The 15,480-nt window shown below is 46.7% G+C and overlaps 2 protein-coding genes across 5 annotated transcripts in view; one reads left to right on the top strand and one right to left on the bottom strand.

Annotated features, from left to right (window-relative positions):
• The window catches only part of LOC128684947 (glutamate receptor ionotropic, NMDA 1-like), a 36,071-nt gene extending 33,966 nt beyond the window's left edge, over window positions 1–2,105 (bottom strand). For all 3 annotated transcript variants that reach the window (XM_070099343.1, XM_070099397.1, XM_070099459.1), the window contains exon 1: window positions 1,849–2,105. The gene's annotated coding sequence lies outside the window, so the exon portion shown is untranslated. The remainder of the gene's footprint in view (window positions 1–1,848) is intronic.
• Window positions 855–6,284, top strand: LOC128686890 (uncharacterized). Of its 2 annotated transcripts, none has more exons than XM_053774119.2 (5): window positions 855–950; window positions 2,100–2,178; window positions 4,385–4,467; window positions 4,961–5,188; window positions 5,975–6,284. In XM_053774119.2, the coding sequence occupies exons 2-5, from the start codon at window positions 2,103–2,105 to the stop codon at window positions 5,975–5,977; spliced, it is 390 nt and encodes a 129-aa protein (XP_053630094.1). In that variant the 5' UTR covers window positions 855–950; window positions 2,100–2,102; the 3' UTR covers window positions 5,978–6,284. The 2 variants fall into 2 exon arrangements, with proteins under 2 accessions (XP_053630094.1, XP_053630085.1); XM_053774110.2 differs by having other exon boundaries at window positions 857–1,450.
• Window positions 6,285–15,480: the final 9,196 nt, after the last annotated feature.

Below are 15,480 nucleotides of genomic sequence, written 5' to 3'. Positions count from 1 at the left end.
GAAATGGTCTTATCCTCCCCTTTTAATTAGACTTAATTGCTTTCCGTTCCCCCAGGTGATGCGAATTTAACACTTCCTCCTAAATATAATAGTAATATACAAGTCTTGATGTATGTAGAGGTTTGTGACTATATAGGTCACAGTTTTCACTTTCATCTCTTATTTTGGAGATTTAATTATTCTTGATGTTAGTGTATGTGATTTGTAGCCTTAATGATTCGTATTATACAGGAGTTAGGCTTTAAATTTAATAAACGACACAAGGCACAAGAATCATTAAGGTTACATTTTACATGTACTAGGCATCCAGGAAAATGGGTAAGAATATGAATGAACACTGCAGTGGGTCTTCTAACCCATGCTAGGAAGGTCTAATTCATACCCACTCAGATATCTGTCCAACACATATTTAAAGCTGCCCAAAGTTCTCGTTTCAGTGACGCTGTGGGATTTTACTGTACTCATCTACAGCTCTTTTTGCCAAACCAGTACTTACCTATGTCCTTTCAAAATGAAAATTTGTCCAACTTGAATCGATTGTTGCGAGTCCTGGCTTATTTAGATACTTAGGTGGAAAGAATTCGATGTCTGGTTTCATCTGATGACCTAGAAAGCTTGTGCCAACAATGTGTGAAGATAAATTATAACTGTCAAATGGATTCGGAGTTTACATGACGATAACAATCTACTTGGCCACTTTGTGGCCCGAGGTACGCAGCACTAAAAGTTTAGAAAATAAGTTTTACATATGAAACCTATTATGGTCACTTTCGACTCCTAATCAGTTAATCGCACAATAAAAATTTGCAAAAGGTTGCTATCTAATCATTATCAGATACAAGCGTAGATAAGACTACAATATGAAGGAAGTCTCGGCACAGTAGCTCACACGTACTAGCTGGGTCCTCTTTACTACACACCAGCCTTTCTTTCATTCACTCTGTTGTTTGGTAATATTGTAATACGACCATTAATAACTAGCGTTTAAACTTAACTTATTAGCAAAGTTGCAATCAACCGTACCTGAAAGTGACATTAATTAACAAATGTGAGGCAGACGAGGTGAAGTGTGAGTACAGAGGCTCGCTTTGTCTCAGTAGTGATGCAGGCAGTCATTTATTTAAGTGACCTTGCCAGGGGTGTCTAGCGGTGTCAGTGGCACAGAAAGTGATACATGTGAACCAGCCAGGGGTGTTTAGCGGCGCCAGTGGCCCAGAAAGTGATACATGTGGACCAACCAGAGGTGTCTAGCGACGCCAGTGGCACAAAAAGCGATACATGTGAACCAGCCAGGGGTGTTCAGTGGCGTCGGTGGTGCTGGTACTGGTATAGATAATCTAAGGGTGCTTATTGCAAACGTTAGTGGTGCAGTATGATGAAGTTTTTCGAGAAGAAGAGTGCCCATGACGGAGCGAGACAACGAGTATACTGGTTGGGTATCATCAGTATGGTAAGCCCAATTACCAGATTTTGGAAGAGATTTTTCTTAAAGTTTTTGATTCAAGGGAATTGGTCACCTCTCCCCTTCGTTAGATTAAACCTGATTACCTCCCACTTTCCACACTTTATAATTGCTACGGGTTTAGCGCTTAAGGGGTATTGTAATGGTTTTAGGAAACGATTACAACACCCCTTAACTCCCCCCTGCACCCTTCCATACACCAGTTCACTATAAACTTAAAGCTTTCACATGATTGACAGTTCACTCCCATACTGCTCAACACAGCATCATTTGATTTATGTACAACTTACTTCTAATATAATTAATCTTAATAACACACGTTTCATTCTTCACCACAGAATTGTTGCAGTAAGTGAGCCTTGAGCACAGTTCTGTAAAAGACTTACCTAACTGCTTCTTGTAAAAGAGGAGCCTGCATGGGGACCAAGAATACCTTGTTCCATCACACCATCCCACCAAGGAAAATTCCTTGACGCTAGTGAGATCCTCTTGATCCAAGGAATATGTTCTGACTTCCCCTTCCTTGGATTGAATCTGATTGCCCCCCTCTCCCCCAGATACTGTATGAACCCTAAGAGTTTAGCTCTTTCTCTAAAAATTCAATAAGATCAGTGTAGTAAAGTGTCTTGTGTTTCAGGTGATGGCGCTGGGGCAGGTGGTGATGTACCTACTGATGCTACACTTGGTCATCACTCCGGAGCACCGCGACAATCAGGGTATTTACTCCTCCCTCACTCGCTAGCCACTCAGGGTATTCCTCATTCACTCACCATTCAGGGTACTTCTTCCTTACCCACCAGCCACTCAAGGCACCTCTCCTATGCCCACTAGCCAATCAGGGTACTCAACACCCACCAATCACATTCACACTACCTGCCACGGACACAGTTACTACTGTTGTCTGGCAGGTCACAGGTGCAGTTCCCTCAGGGGTAGTGACCTTTGAGCACTTTATATAATTATATGCAACTAATGTGACATTTTATCATGGCAACGTTTCGCTCTTCAGGAGCTTTATCAAGCTCCTGGAGAGCGAAACGTTGACACAAAATGTCACATTAGTTGCACTTGTATTCTTTTATCTAACATAATTTTATGCATTTTAAACATTAACATACTCATAAAAAATGAAGTAAATCTATTTTATTTTAATCTTAAAATTATTTGTTTAATATAAACGAGATAAATATTAGTTTACAAATATTAATCCTGTAATTTGCTGTCAAATGCATACAAAAAAAAAAAAAAAAAATAGCTGGCACACAGCAGACTCCAAGCGGACATCAACCAAATCTTCAAATGGGCCGCTCAAAAACAATATGAAGTTCAGTGAAGAGAAATTTAAACTCTTCACATATGGAAAACTTGAGAAAATTAAAACTGTATCAGGGTATACAACAAATTCTAACCATACAATAGAGTGAAAAAGTAATGTGAAGGACCTGGGAGTGAAACTGTCAGATGATCTCACCTTCAGGGACCACAACAATGTATCTGCTGCATCTGCTAGAAAAATGATAGGATGAATAGGGACGCCAAGCCCATAATGATTCTCTTCAAATTGCTTGTTCTGTCTAGGCTGGAATACTACTGTACACTAACGGCCCTCTTCAAGGCAGGCAAAATTGCTGACCTGGAGAGTGTACAAGGAACTTTCACGTCACACATAAGTATGATAAAGCAAAATTACTTGGAACGGTTGAAGTCCCTTGATTTGTATTCCCTGGAATGCAGGCGAGAGAGAGATACATGATAATATACACTTGGAAAATCCTAGAGGGATTAGTACCAAACTTGCACGCGAAAATCACTCCCTATGAAAGCAAAAGACTCGGCAGGTATTGCAACATTCCCTCAATGAAAAGCAGGGGCGCCACGAGTACACTGAGACACAACGCAATAAGTGTCAGGGGCCCAAGACTGTTCAGCTGCCTCCCAGCATACAATAGGGGGATTACCAATTGACCCCTGACTGTCTTCAGGAAGGCACTGGACAGGCATCTAAAGTCAGTACCTGACCAACCGAGCTGTGGTTCGTACGTCAGTTTGCGTGCGGCCAGCAGTAACAATCTGGTTGATCAAACGCTGATCCACCACGAGGCCTGGTATCAGACCGGGCCGCGGGGGCGTTGACCCCTGAAACCTTCTAATACGCAGAAGCAGCCTGGAACCCACTCAGTCGTCCATACCAGTCGAGAAATGTTTGAAGGGCAGGAGCTGCAAGGAAAGACTTTTAGTTAAATCTCATGTCATAAGTGACAGAAAGGTTAAGGCAATAACATGACGGGGGATGGATGAGCATTAAACAGTGATGATAGCTTAGCACCTACATCATTCTACAGGAAGCTAGAATGCATTTTTGTGAAGGTGGAAAATATGGAATGCATATGGCATACTGTTCTTTTATCAAATTTCTCGATTCACGCTATTTAAGTTTGATAACGTAAAGTTGTCATTTAATGAAAATTAGCCAGTTATAATGTATCCCAATGAAATAAATAAGCCACAAATTTGAAATGTGAATGTAAAGCTGAGAGGAAGGAAGCGCAAACAGATAAATAATCACAAGGCAGTACCATGACTGGAACAATATTCAGATTACACACGCTGGAGAAACTAGAACTTATGGCGACGTTTCAAAGAAGTTTAATTTTCCAATGAAAGACGAATCTGGATAATTTCTCATATATTTAAAACATGAATTCTCCAAGCCTACATATACGTACCTTCCCCTTCACTGGAAAACCTTAATCCAAGTGCGGGGATCTTCAGCTAAGAAACTTTCTCTTTTGATCGACGCTGATTTTCTCCCATATCAGATTAACACTACCATGAATATAGTATATTTATATTACAATGTCTATATATGTTAAAAATTCTGCAGCAGTTCAGTAACAACATAAAAGAATGTTGTGTTAACAGTGTTGGGGATGTGTGCTGGGATGGCAGCTGTGACTGCCGTCTACATCTTCCTTACTGGCAGACTTCTCTTCCTCCTCTATGAGGTCAGTCTCATTAATGGTGTTTTTTCATACTGGTGATGAGCTCTTTATCCGAGGAATTGAAGCTTTCCTCCTCTTCCTCGAAATAAACCTGATTACCTCATTCTCAGGGACTGTATTACCCTTACGTGTTTCCAGTTTCCCAGTAAATGTTATATACCTACTCGCCTTCTGTTTAATACTTTTTTGTAATTACTGTTTTCAAGAAAGCGCAAAACCCATCAGGGCCAATACATTGCCCGGGGAAGTGGAGGTAATCAAGTGTGGGATTATTTGCTGTTGTCCAGTGTTTATTACTGTTTTATTTCAACATTTTATAAATTCCCTCCTTCAGGTGCCTTAATGTTGGTGGAGGACTTCGACTCAAGAAACTGGAGCTAGTCTCCTCTTCCTAGGATTAAACCTGATTAACACCCCTTATTTCTCGGTCGTTTCGACCCTCTCGTATTTAGCATTTTCATAAAAAGTAATATTCTGAATTTCCGTGCACATGAAGAAGCGGTTTGAGGAGACGACTGGTCCAGAGTGGCTGTGGTGGTTCGCTACCATGGTGGTGGTACTGTTTAATGGTGTACTGGTGGTGTGGTTCTCACTGATGAACGATGTGATTCCAGCTACACTGTGCTCACTAGCTTTCGTCGTCTACGTTCTCTTCTTCAAGTTCGCCAAAGATGATATCAAGTGCCTCCGTCAGCACAGTTCCACTCACCTGCCCACTCAGCAGGTGTGACCTTTTGTTTACATGAGGACGGCATTAAAGTACAGTTATTTGCCTTTATAGAAATAAACTATGAATTTTTATGGTATTAATAATCATGTACGACTACTTCGTCATTGTATATCTGTTTCACTTATTATAAATGTAAAAAGTTAGAGATAAAACTTTCATATAAGGTTAATGTCAGTCCTGGATCCCTAATAGACGAAGTCAGCCCATTAAGACGGGTGGGCGCCTTTATTCTAATAAAGGTCTACTTCTTGATCTAAAATTTTGAGTTACCCTTATCTTCTATAGATCAAAGCTCCCATTCCTCAGATGCTGACATACATCTACAGACTGAGCTCTACCCTTGGTAGTTTTCATCTCTCCCCAGTAGATACTGTTTAGGTCTCCCCAGTAGATGATACTGTTTTAGGCCTCTTCTTATACCCTAGCTTCTTAATCTTACTCTTACTCGTGTTACCTTCCAACAATCATTATTCTACCATGCCTGAAGTCTCTATAAATTTTTTTTTATGCGGTATTCTTTTCTCCTTAGTTTGTATTTCTCTTGTTTATTTTGTCATTATTCTCACACAATGATATACTCTAGTTGATTCCTGAACTTAGTTCCTGCGTGTATTATTACCTATTCATTTGTAGCTACACGCTAAACTATGTTCGTGATCAATTTTCCACGATATAATTTTTAATAGTTTTTAATATTTACTATTTTCATTTTATTGATCTACAAAATATTTTGTTATATCTAAGCAAGACACTACATTATGTCTCCTTTTCATTTTTCAGTAAAGTGATGTGGCGAGGTGAAGCGGCCGCCTGGCGTCGCCCATCACTTGTACCTGACCCTTAATAACCCACCATCATAGATATAAAAAACACGACCGAAAAATCTTTGAAGCTTCCTATTTGTGTAAAAGCTCAAATTTGTAGCTAACAAATTCCCTAAAAGGCTCAGCTGTACTAAATGTAAGGGAAGAGCCAGGTTTCTATATCTCATGAATGTATATGTTCTATTTAAGTTCACTGTTGTGTTCTGCATCAAACTTGTACGCGTAACATGTAAGGTATTAATAGTGTAAATAAACAAATTATTGTACCGGCTTGTATTTAGTTGGAACCAGAAGCCGTACAGCTAAGAATAGTAGGCAAGACAAAGGTCAACTTCTAAGCTCAACACATGGACACTGTAAGGATAAAAGTTACTGATGCAGCCACTTTGTCTTCAACATGTTCATTTATTTACTGACGAAAGCAAATATTCATCTGCCTTCCCAACAACTCTTCTTTACTGGGATACACACCATACAAAAAGTCGTAACCAAAAGCTCCAGCTGTGGGTCGTCATATGACTAAAACCCGCGTTAGGAAACACTTCTGTTTCCTGACAAACCTCATCTCTAACACCATATAAATCTCCCTCAACGGGATGCGAGTACCGACACCCCTCCCACACTACCATTATTTTATAATTATCCATCAGTTGTCACAGAATGTATCCCTTAGGTGCTGTATGACTCCTACGGGTTTAGCACTTCCCCATCAGTGTAATCTACCATAGCTCTACAATTTGTCAATAATAATAATGTGGCTAGGTTTGGTTAGGTAAGATTCGTCAGGAAACAGGTTAAGTGTTTACTGATGATGACCCGCCGTTGGAGTTTTTGGTCATCTGACCGAAGCCTGCCGCTGGCTTACCGGTCCATCTATTTAAAAATTATGGTCATTGTTATAACCATTTTTATATATAATAACGTGGCTTTCCTTGAATGTCTTAACTTCAAGGATTGATGCTGGTGGAAGGTTCCTGGATCAAGAAGTTAATGATACCCTAAGTTTCCTGGCATCAGTCCTGAGTGCCTACCATTCCTGGCATCAGTCCTGAGTGCCTACCATTCCTGGCATCAGTCCTGAGTGCCTACCATTCCTGGCATCAGTCCTGAGTGCCTACCATTCCTGGCATCAGTCCTGAGTGCCTACCATTCCTGGCATCAGTCCTGAGTGCCTACCATTCCTGGCATCAGTCCTGAGTGCCTACCATTCCTGGCATCAGCCCTGAGTGCCTACCATTCCTGGCATCAGCCCTGAGTGCCTACCATTCCTGGCATCAGCCCTGAGTGCCTACCATTCCTGGCATCAGCCCTGAGTGCCTACCATTCCTGGCATCAGCCCTGAGTGCCTACCATTCCTGGCATCAGCCCTGAGTGCCTACCATTCCTGGCATCAGCCCTGAGTGCCTACCATTCCTGGCATCAGCCCTGAGTGCCTACCATTCCTGGCATCAGTCCTGAGTGCCTACCATTCCTGGCATCAGTCCTGAGTGCCTACCATTCCTGGCATCAGCCCTGAGTGCCTACCATTCCTGGCATCAGCCCTGAGTGCCTACCATTCCTGGCATCAGCCCTGAGTGCCTACCATTCCTGGCATCAGCCCTGAGTGCCTACCATTCCTGGCATCAGCCCTGAGTGCCTACCATTCCTGGCATCAGCCCTGAGTGCCTACCATTCCTGGCATCAGCCCTGAGTGCCTACCATTCAAGGCATCAGTCCTGAGTGCCTACCATTCCTGGCATCAGCCCTGAGTGCCTACCATTCCTGGCATCAGTCCTGAGTGCCTATCATTCCTGGCATCAGTCCTGAGTGCCTACCATTCCTGGCATCAGCCCTGAGTGCCTACCATTCCTGGCATCATCCCTGAGTGCCTACCATTCCTGGCATCAGCTCTGAGTGCCTATTATTCCTGGCATCAGCCGTGAGTGCCTACCATTCCTGGCATCAGTCCTGAGTGCCTAACATTCCTGGCATCAGCCCTGAGTGCCTACCATTCCTGGCATCAGCCCTGAGTGCCTACCATTCCTGGCATCAGCCCTGAGTGCCTACCATTCCTGGCATCAGCCCTGAGTGCCTACCATTCCTGGCATCAGCCCTGAGTGCCTACCATTCCTGGCATCAGTCCTGAGTGCCTACCATTCCTGGCATCAGCCCTGAGTGCCTACCATTCCTGGCATCAGCCCTGAGTGCCTACCATTCCTGGCGTCAGTCCTGAGTGCCTACCATTCCTGGCGTCAGTCCTGAGTGCCTACCATTCCTGGCGTCAGTCCTGAGTGCCTACCATTCCTGGCATCAGCCCTGAGTGCCTACCATTCCTGGCATCAGCCCTGAGTGCCTACCATTGCTGGCGTCAGTCCTGAGTGCCTACCATTCCTGGCATCAGTCCTGAGTGCCTCCCATTCCTGGCATCAGTCCTGAGTGCCTCCCATTCCTGGCATCAGTCCTGTGTGCCTACCATTCCTGGCGTCAGTCCTGAGTGCCTACCATTCCTGGCATCAGTCCTGAGTGTCTACCATTCCTGGCATCAGTCCTGAGTGTCTACCATTCCTGGCATCAGTCCTGAGTGCCTCCCATTCCTGGCATCAGTCCTGAGTGCCTACCATTCCTGGCATCAGCCCTGAGTGCCTACCATTCCTGGCATCAGTCCTGAGTGCCTGCCATTCCTGGCATCAGTCCTGAGTGCCTCCCATTCCTGGCATCAGTCCTGAGTGCCTACCATTCCTGGCATCAGTAATGAGTGCCTCCCATTCCTGGCATCAGTCCTGAGTGCCTACCATTCCTGGCATCAGTCCTGAGTGCCTACCATTCCTGGCATCAGTCCTGAGTGCCTACCATTCCTGGCATCACCCCTGAGTGCCTACCATTCCTGGCATCAGCCCTGAGTGCCTCCCATTCCTGGCATCAGCCCTGAGTGCCTACCATTCCTGGCATCAGTCCTGAGTGCCTATCATTCCTGGCATCAGTCCTGAGTGCCTACCATTCCTGGCATCAGCCCTGAGTGCCTACCATTCCTGGCATCAGCCCTGAGTGCCTACTATTCCTGGCATCAGCCGTGAGTGCCTACTATTCCTGGCATCAGCCGTGAGTGCCTACCATTCCTGGCATCAGTCCTGAGTGCCTACCATTCCTGGCATCAGCCCTGAGTGCCTACCATTCCTGGCATCAGCCCTGAGTGCCTACCATTCCTGGCATCAGCCCTGAGTGCCTACCATTCCTGGCATCAGTCCTGAGTGCCTACCATTCCTGGCATCAGTCCTGAGTGCCTACCATTCCTGGCATCAGTCCTGAGTGCCTACCATTCCTGGCATCAGTCCTGAGTGCCTACCATTCCTGGCATCAGCCCTGAGTGCCTACCATTCCTGGCGTCAGTCCTGAGTGTCTACCATTCCTGGCGTCAGTCCTGAGTGCCTACCATTCCTGGCGTCAGTCCTGAGTGCCTACCATTCCTGGCATCAGCCCTGAGTGCCTACCATTCCTGGCATCAGCCCTGAGTGCCTACCATTGCTGGCGTCAGTCCTGAGTGCCTACCATTCCTGGCATCAGTCCTGAGTGCCTCCCATTCCTGGCATCAGTCCTGAGTGCCTCCCATTCCTGGCATCAGTCCTGTGTGCCTACAATTCCTGGCGTCAGTCCTGAGTGCCTACCATTCCTGGCATCAGTCCTGAGTGTCTACCATTCCTGGCATCAGTCCTGAGTGTCTACCATTCCTGGCATCAGTCCTGAGTGCCTCCCATTCCTGGCATCAGTCCTGAGTGCCTACCATTCCTGGCATCAGCCCTGAGTGCCTACCATTCCTGGCATCAGTCCTGAGTGCCTCCCATTCCTGGCATCAGTCCTGAGTGCCTCCCATTCCTGGCATCAGTCCTGAGTGCCTACCTTTCCTGGCATCAGTAATGAGTGCCTCCCATTCCTGGCATCAGTCCTGAGTGCCTACCATTCCTGGCATCAGTCCTGAGTGCCTACCATTCCTGGCATCAGTCCTGAGTGCCTACCATTCCTGGCATCACCCCTGAGTGCCTACCATTCCTGGCATCAGCCCTGAGTGCCTCCCATTCCTGGCATCAGCCCTGAGTGCCTCCCATTCCTGGCATCAGTCCTGAGTACCTACCATTCCTGGCATCAGCCCTGAGCGCCTACCATTCCTGGCATCAGGCCTGAGTGCCTACCATTCCTGGCATCAGGCCTGAGTGCATACCATTCCTGGCGTCAGTCCTGAGTGCCTACCATTCCTGGCGTCAGTCCTCAGTGCCTCCCATTCCTGGCATCAGTCCTGAGTGCCTACCATTCCTGGCATCAGTCCTGAGTGCCTACCATTCCTGGCATCAGTCCTGAGTTCCTCCCATTCCTGGCATCAGTCCTGAGTTCCTCCCATTCCTGGCATCAGTCCTGAGTGCCTACCATTCCTGGCATCAGTCCTGAGTGCCTACCATTCCTGGCATCAGTCCTGAGTGCCTCCCATTCCTGGCATCAGTCCTGAGTGCCTCCCATTCCTGGCATCAGTCCTGAGTGCCTACCTTTCCTGGCATCAGTAATGAGTGCCTCCCATTCCTGGCATCAGTCCTGAGTGCCTACCATTCCTGGCATCAGTCCTGAGTGCCTACCATTCCTGGCATCAGTCCTGAGTGCCTACCATTCCTGGCATCATCCCTGAGTGCCTACCATTCCTGGCATCAGCCCTGAGTGCCTCCCATTCCTGGCATCAGCCCTGAGTGCCTCCCATTCCTGGCATCAGTCCTGAGTACCTACCATTCCTGGCATCAGTCCTGAGTGCCTACCATTCCTGGCATCAGTCCTGAGTGCCTACCATTCCTGGCATCAGTACTGAGTGCCTACCATTCCTGGCATCAGTCCTGAGTGCCTACCATTCCTGGCATCAGCCCTGAGTGCCTACCATTCCTGGCATCAGGCCTGAGTGCGTACCATTCCTGGCATTAGTCCTGAGTGCCTACCATTCCTGGCGTCATCCCTGAGTGCCTACCATTCCTGGCATCATCCCTGAGTGCCTCCCATTCCTGGCATCAGCCCTGAGTGCCTCCCATTCCTGGCATCAGCCCTGAGTGCCTCCCATTCCTGGCATCAGCCCTGAGTGCCTACCATTCCTGGCATCAGTCCTGAGTGCCTCCCATTCCTGGCATCAGTCCTGAGTGCCTCCCATTCCTGGCATCAGTCCTGAGTGCCTCCCATTCCTGGCATCAGTCCTGAGTGCCTCCCATTCCTGGCATCAGTCCTGAGTGCCTCCCATTCCTGGCATCAGTCCTGAGTGCCTCCCATTCCTGGCATCAGTCCTGAGTGCCTACCATTCCTAGCATCAGTCCTGAGTGCCTACCATTCCTGGCATCAGTCCTGAGTGCCTACCATTCCTGGCATCAGTCCTGAGTGCCTACCATTCCTGGCATCAGTCCTGAGTGCCTACCATTCCTGGCATCAGTCCTGAGTGCCTACCATTCCTGGCATCAGTCCTGAGTGCCTCCCATTCCTGGCATCAGTCCTGAGTGCCTACCATTCCTAGCATCAGTCCTGAGTGCCTACCATTCCTGGCATCAGTCCTGAGTGCCTACCATTCCTGGCATCAGTCCTGAGTGCCTACCATTCCTGGCATCAGTCCTGAGTGCCTACCATTCCTGGCATCAGTCCTGAGTGCCTACCATTCCTGGCATCAGTCCTGAGTGCCTCCCATTCCTGGCATCAGTCCTGAGTGCCTACCATTCCTAGCATCAGTCCTGAGTGCCTACCATTCCTGGCATCAGTCCTGAGTGCCTCCCATTCCTGGCATCAGTCCTGAGTGCCTACCATTCCTGGCATCAGTCCTGAGTGCCTACCATTCCTGGCATCAGTCCTGAGTGCCTACCATTCTTCAGGTTGTGTCCACCTAACAGGTTAAGCACCATGAAATCTGTAAGTTCAAAATTTAGAGCAACACAACTTTTCAACGTGTTTATGATTGAATTGTCAGTGTTGCACTGGTGTGTACGAGTGTTTCACCAGTGTTGCACTGGTGTGTACGAGTGTTTCACCAGTGTTGCACTGGTGTGTACGAGTGTTTCACCAGTGTTGCACTGGTGTGTACGAGTGTTTCACCTGTGTTGCACTGGTGTGTACGAGTGTTTCACCAGTGTTGCACTGGTGTGTACGAGTGTTTCACCAGTGTTGCACTGGTGTGTACGAGTGTTTCACCAGTGTTGCACTGGTGTGTACGAGTGTTTCACCAGTGTTGCACTGGTGTGTACGAGTGTTTCACCAGTGTTGCACTGGTGTGTACGAGTGTTTCACCAGTGTTGCACTGGTGTGTACGAGTGTTTCACTCACCAGTGTTGCACTGGTGTGTACGAGTGTTTCACCAGTGTTGCACTGGTGTGTACGAGTGTTTCACCAGTGTTGCATTGGTGTGTACGAGTGTTTCACCAGTGTTGCACTGGTGTGTACGAGTGTTTCAATCACCAGTGTTGCACTGGTGTGTACGAGTGTTTCACCAGTGTTGCACTGGTGTGTACGAGTGTTTCACCAGTGTTGCACTGGTGTGTACGAGTGTTTCACCAGTGTTGCACTGGTGTGTACGAGTGTTTCACCAGTGTTGCACTGGTGTGTACGAGTGTTTCACTCACCAGTGTTGCACTGGTGTGTACGAGTGTTTCACCAGTGTTGCACTGGTGTGTACGAGTGTTTCACCAGTGTTGCACTGGTGTGTACGAGTGTTTCACCAGTGTTGCACTGGTGTGTACGAGTTTCACTCACCAGTGTTGCACTGGTGTGTACGAGTGTTTCACCAGTGTTGCACTGGTGTGTACGAGTGTTTCACTAGTGTTGCACTGGTGTGTACGAGTGTTTCACTAGTGTTGCACTGGTGTGTACGAGTGTTTCACCAGTGTTGCACTGGTGTGTACGAGTGTTTCACCAGTGTTGCACTGGTGTGTACGAGTGTTTCACCAGTGTTGCACTGGTGTGTACGAGTGTTTCACCAGTGTTGCACTGGTGTGTACGAGTGTTTCACTCACCAGTGTTGCACTGGTGTGTACGAGTGTTTCACCAGTGTTGCACTGGTGTGTACGAGTGTTTCACTCACCAGTGTTGCACTGGTGTTTACCTGGAGTTTACCTGGAGAGAGTTCCGGGGGTCAACGCCCTCGCGGCCCGGTCTGTGACCAGGCTTCCTGGTGGATCAGAGCCTGATCAACCAGGCTGTTGCTGCTGGCTGCACGCAAACCAACGTACGAGCCACAGCCCGGCTGATCAGGAACTGACTTTAGGTGCTTGTCCAGTGCCAGCTTGAAGACTGCCAGGGGTCTGTTGGTAATCCCCCTTATGTGTGCTGGGAGGCAGTTGAACAGTCTCGGGCCCCTGACACTTACTGTATGGTCTCTTAACGTGCTAGTGACACCCCTGCTTTTCATTGGGGGGATGGTGCATCGTCTGCCAAGTTTTTTGCTTTCGTAGTGAGTGATTTTCGTGTGCAAGTTCGGTACTAGTCCCTCTAGGATTTTCCAGGTGTATATAATCATGTATCTCTCCCTCCTGCGTTCCAGGGAATACAGGTTTAGGAACCTCAAGCGCTCCCAGTAATTGAGGTGTTTTATCTCCGTTATGCGCGCCGTGAAAGTTCTCTGTACATTTTCTAGGTCGGCAATTTCACCTGCCTTGAAAGGTGCTGTTAGTGTGCAGCAATATTCCAGCCTAGATAGAACAAGTGATCTGAAGAGTGTCATCATGGGCTTGGCCTCCCTAGTTTTGAAGGTTCTCATTATCCATCCTGTCATTTTTCTAGCAGATGCGATTGATACAATGTTATGGTCCTTGAAGGTGAGATCCTCCGACATGATCACTCCCAGGTCTTTGACGTTGGTGTTTCGCTCTATTTTGTGGCCAGAATTTGTTTTGTACTCTGATAAAGATTTAATTTCCTCATGTTTACCATATCTGAGTAATTGAAATTTCTCATCGTTGAACTTCATATTGTTTTCTGCAGCCCACTGAAAGATTTGGTTGATGTCCGCCTGGAGCCTTGCAGTGTCTGCAATGGAAGACACTGTCATGCAGATTCGGGTGTCATCTGCAAAGGAAGATACGGTGCTGTGGCTGACATCCTTGTCTATGTCGGATATGAGGATGAGGAACAAGATGGGAGCGAGTACTGTGCCTTGTGGAACAGAGGTTTTCACCATAGCTGCCTCGGACTTTACTCTGTTGACGACTACTCTCTGTGTTCTGTTAGTGAGGAAATTATAGATCCATCGACCGACTTTTCCTGTTATTCCTTTAGCACGCATTTTGTGCACTATTACGCCATGGTCACACTTGTCGAAGGCTTTTGAAAAGTCTGTATATATTACATCTGCATTCTTTTTGTCTTCTAGTGCATTTAGGATCTTGTCGTAGTGATCCAATAGTTGAGACAGACAGGAGCGACCTGTTCTAAACCCATGTTGCCCTGGGTTGTGTAGCTGATGGGTTTCTAGATGGGTGGTGATCTTGCTTCTTAGGACCCTTTCAAAGATTTTTATGATATGGGATGTTAGTGCTATCGGTCTGTAGTTCTTTGCTGTTGCTTTACTGCCCCCTTTGTGGAGTGGGGCTATGTCTGTTGTTTTTAGTAACTGTGGGACGACCCCCGTGTCCATGCTCCCTATCCATAGGATGGAAAAGGCTCGTGATAGGGGCTTCTTGCAGTTCTTGATGAACACGGAGTTCCATGAGTCTGGCCCTGGGGCAGAGTGCATGGGCATGTCATTTATCGCCTGTTCGAAGTCATTTGGCGTCAGGATAACATCGGATAGGCTTGTGTTAATCAAATTTTGTGGCTCTCTCATAAAAAATTCATTTTGATCTTCGACTCTCAGTCTGGTTAGCGGCTTGCTAAAAACTGAGTCATACTGGGACTTGAGTAGCTCACTCATTTCCTTGCTGTCATCTGTGTAGGACCCATCTTGTTTAAGTAGGGGCCCAATACTGGACGTTGTTCTCGACTTTGATTTGGCATAGGAGAAGAAATACTTTGGGTTTCTTTCGATTTCATTTATGGCTTTTAGTTCTTCCCGCGATTCCTGACTCCTTTAAGATTCCTTTAGCTTAAGTTCGATGCTTGCTATTTCTCTGACCAGTGTCTCCCTACTCATTTCAGATATATTGACCTCTTTTAGCCGCTCTGTTATTCTTTTCCGTCTCCTGTAAAGGGAGCGCCTGTCTCTTTCTATTTTACATCTACTCCTCCTTTTTCTTAGAGGAATAAGCCTTGTGCATACATCGAGTGCCACCAAGTTAATCTGTTCTAGGCATAAGTTGGGGTCTGTGTTGCTTAGTATATCTTCCCAGCTTATATCGGTTAGGACTTGGTTTACTTGGTCCCACTTTATGTTTTTGTTATTGAAGTTGAATTTGGTGAATGCTCCCTCGTGACTAGTCTCATTATGTCGGTCTGGGGCTCCGCGCATACATGTCTGAACCTCAATTATGTTGTGATCTGAGTATATTGTTT

This window comes from Cherax quadricarinatus, chromosome 1 (genome assembly GCF_038502225.1).
Source record: "Cherax quadricarinatus isolate ZL_2023a chromosome 1, ASM3850222v1, whole genome shotgun sequence".
NCBI classification, from domain to species: Eukaryota; Metazoa; Arthropoda; class Malacostraca; order Decapoda; family Parastacidae; genus Cherax; species Cherax quadricarinatus.
This window is presented reverse-complemented; position numbering and strand designations above follow the sequence as displayed.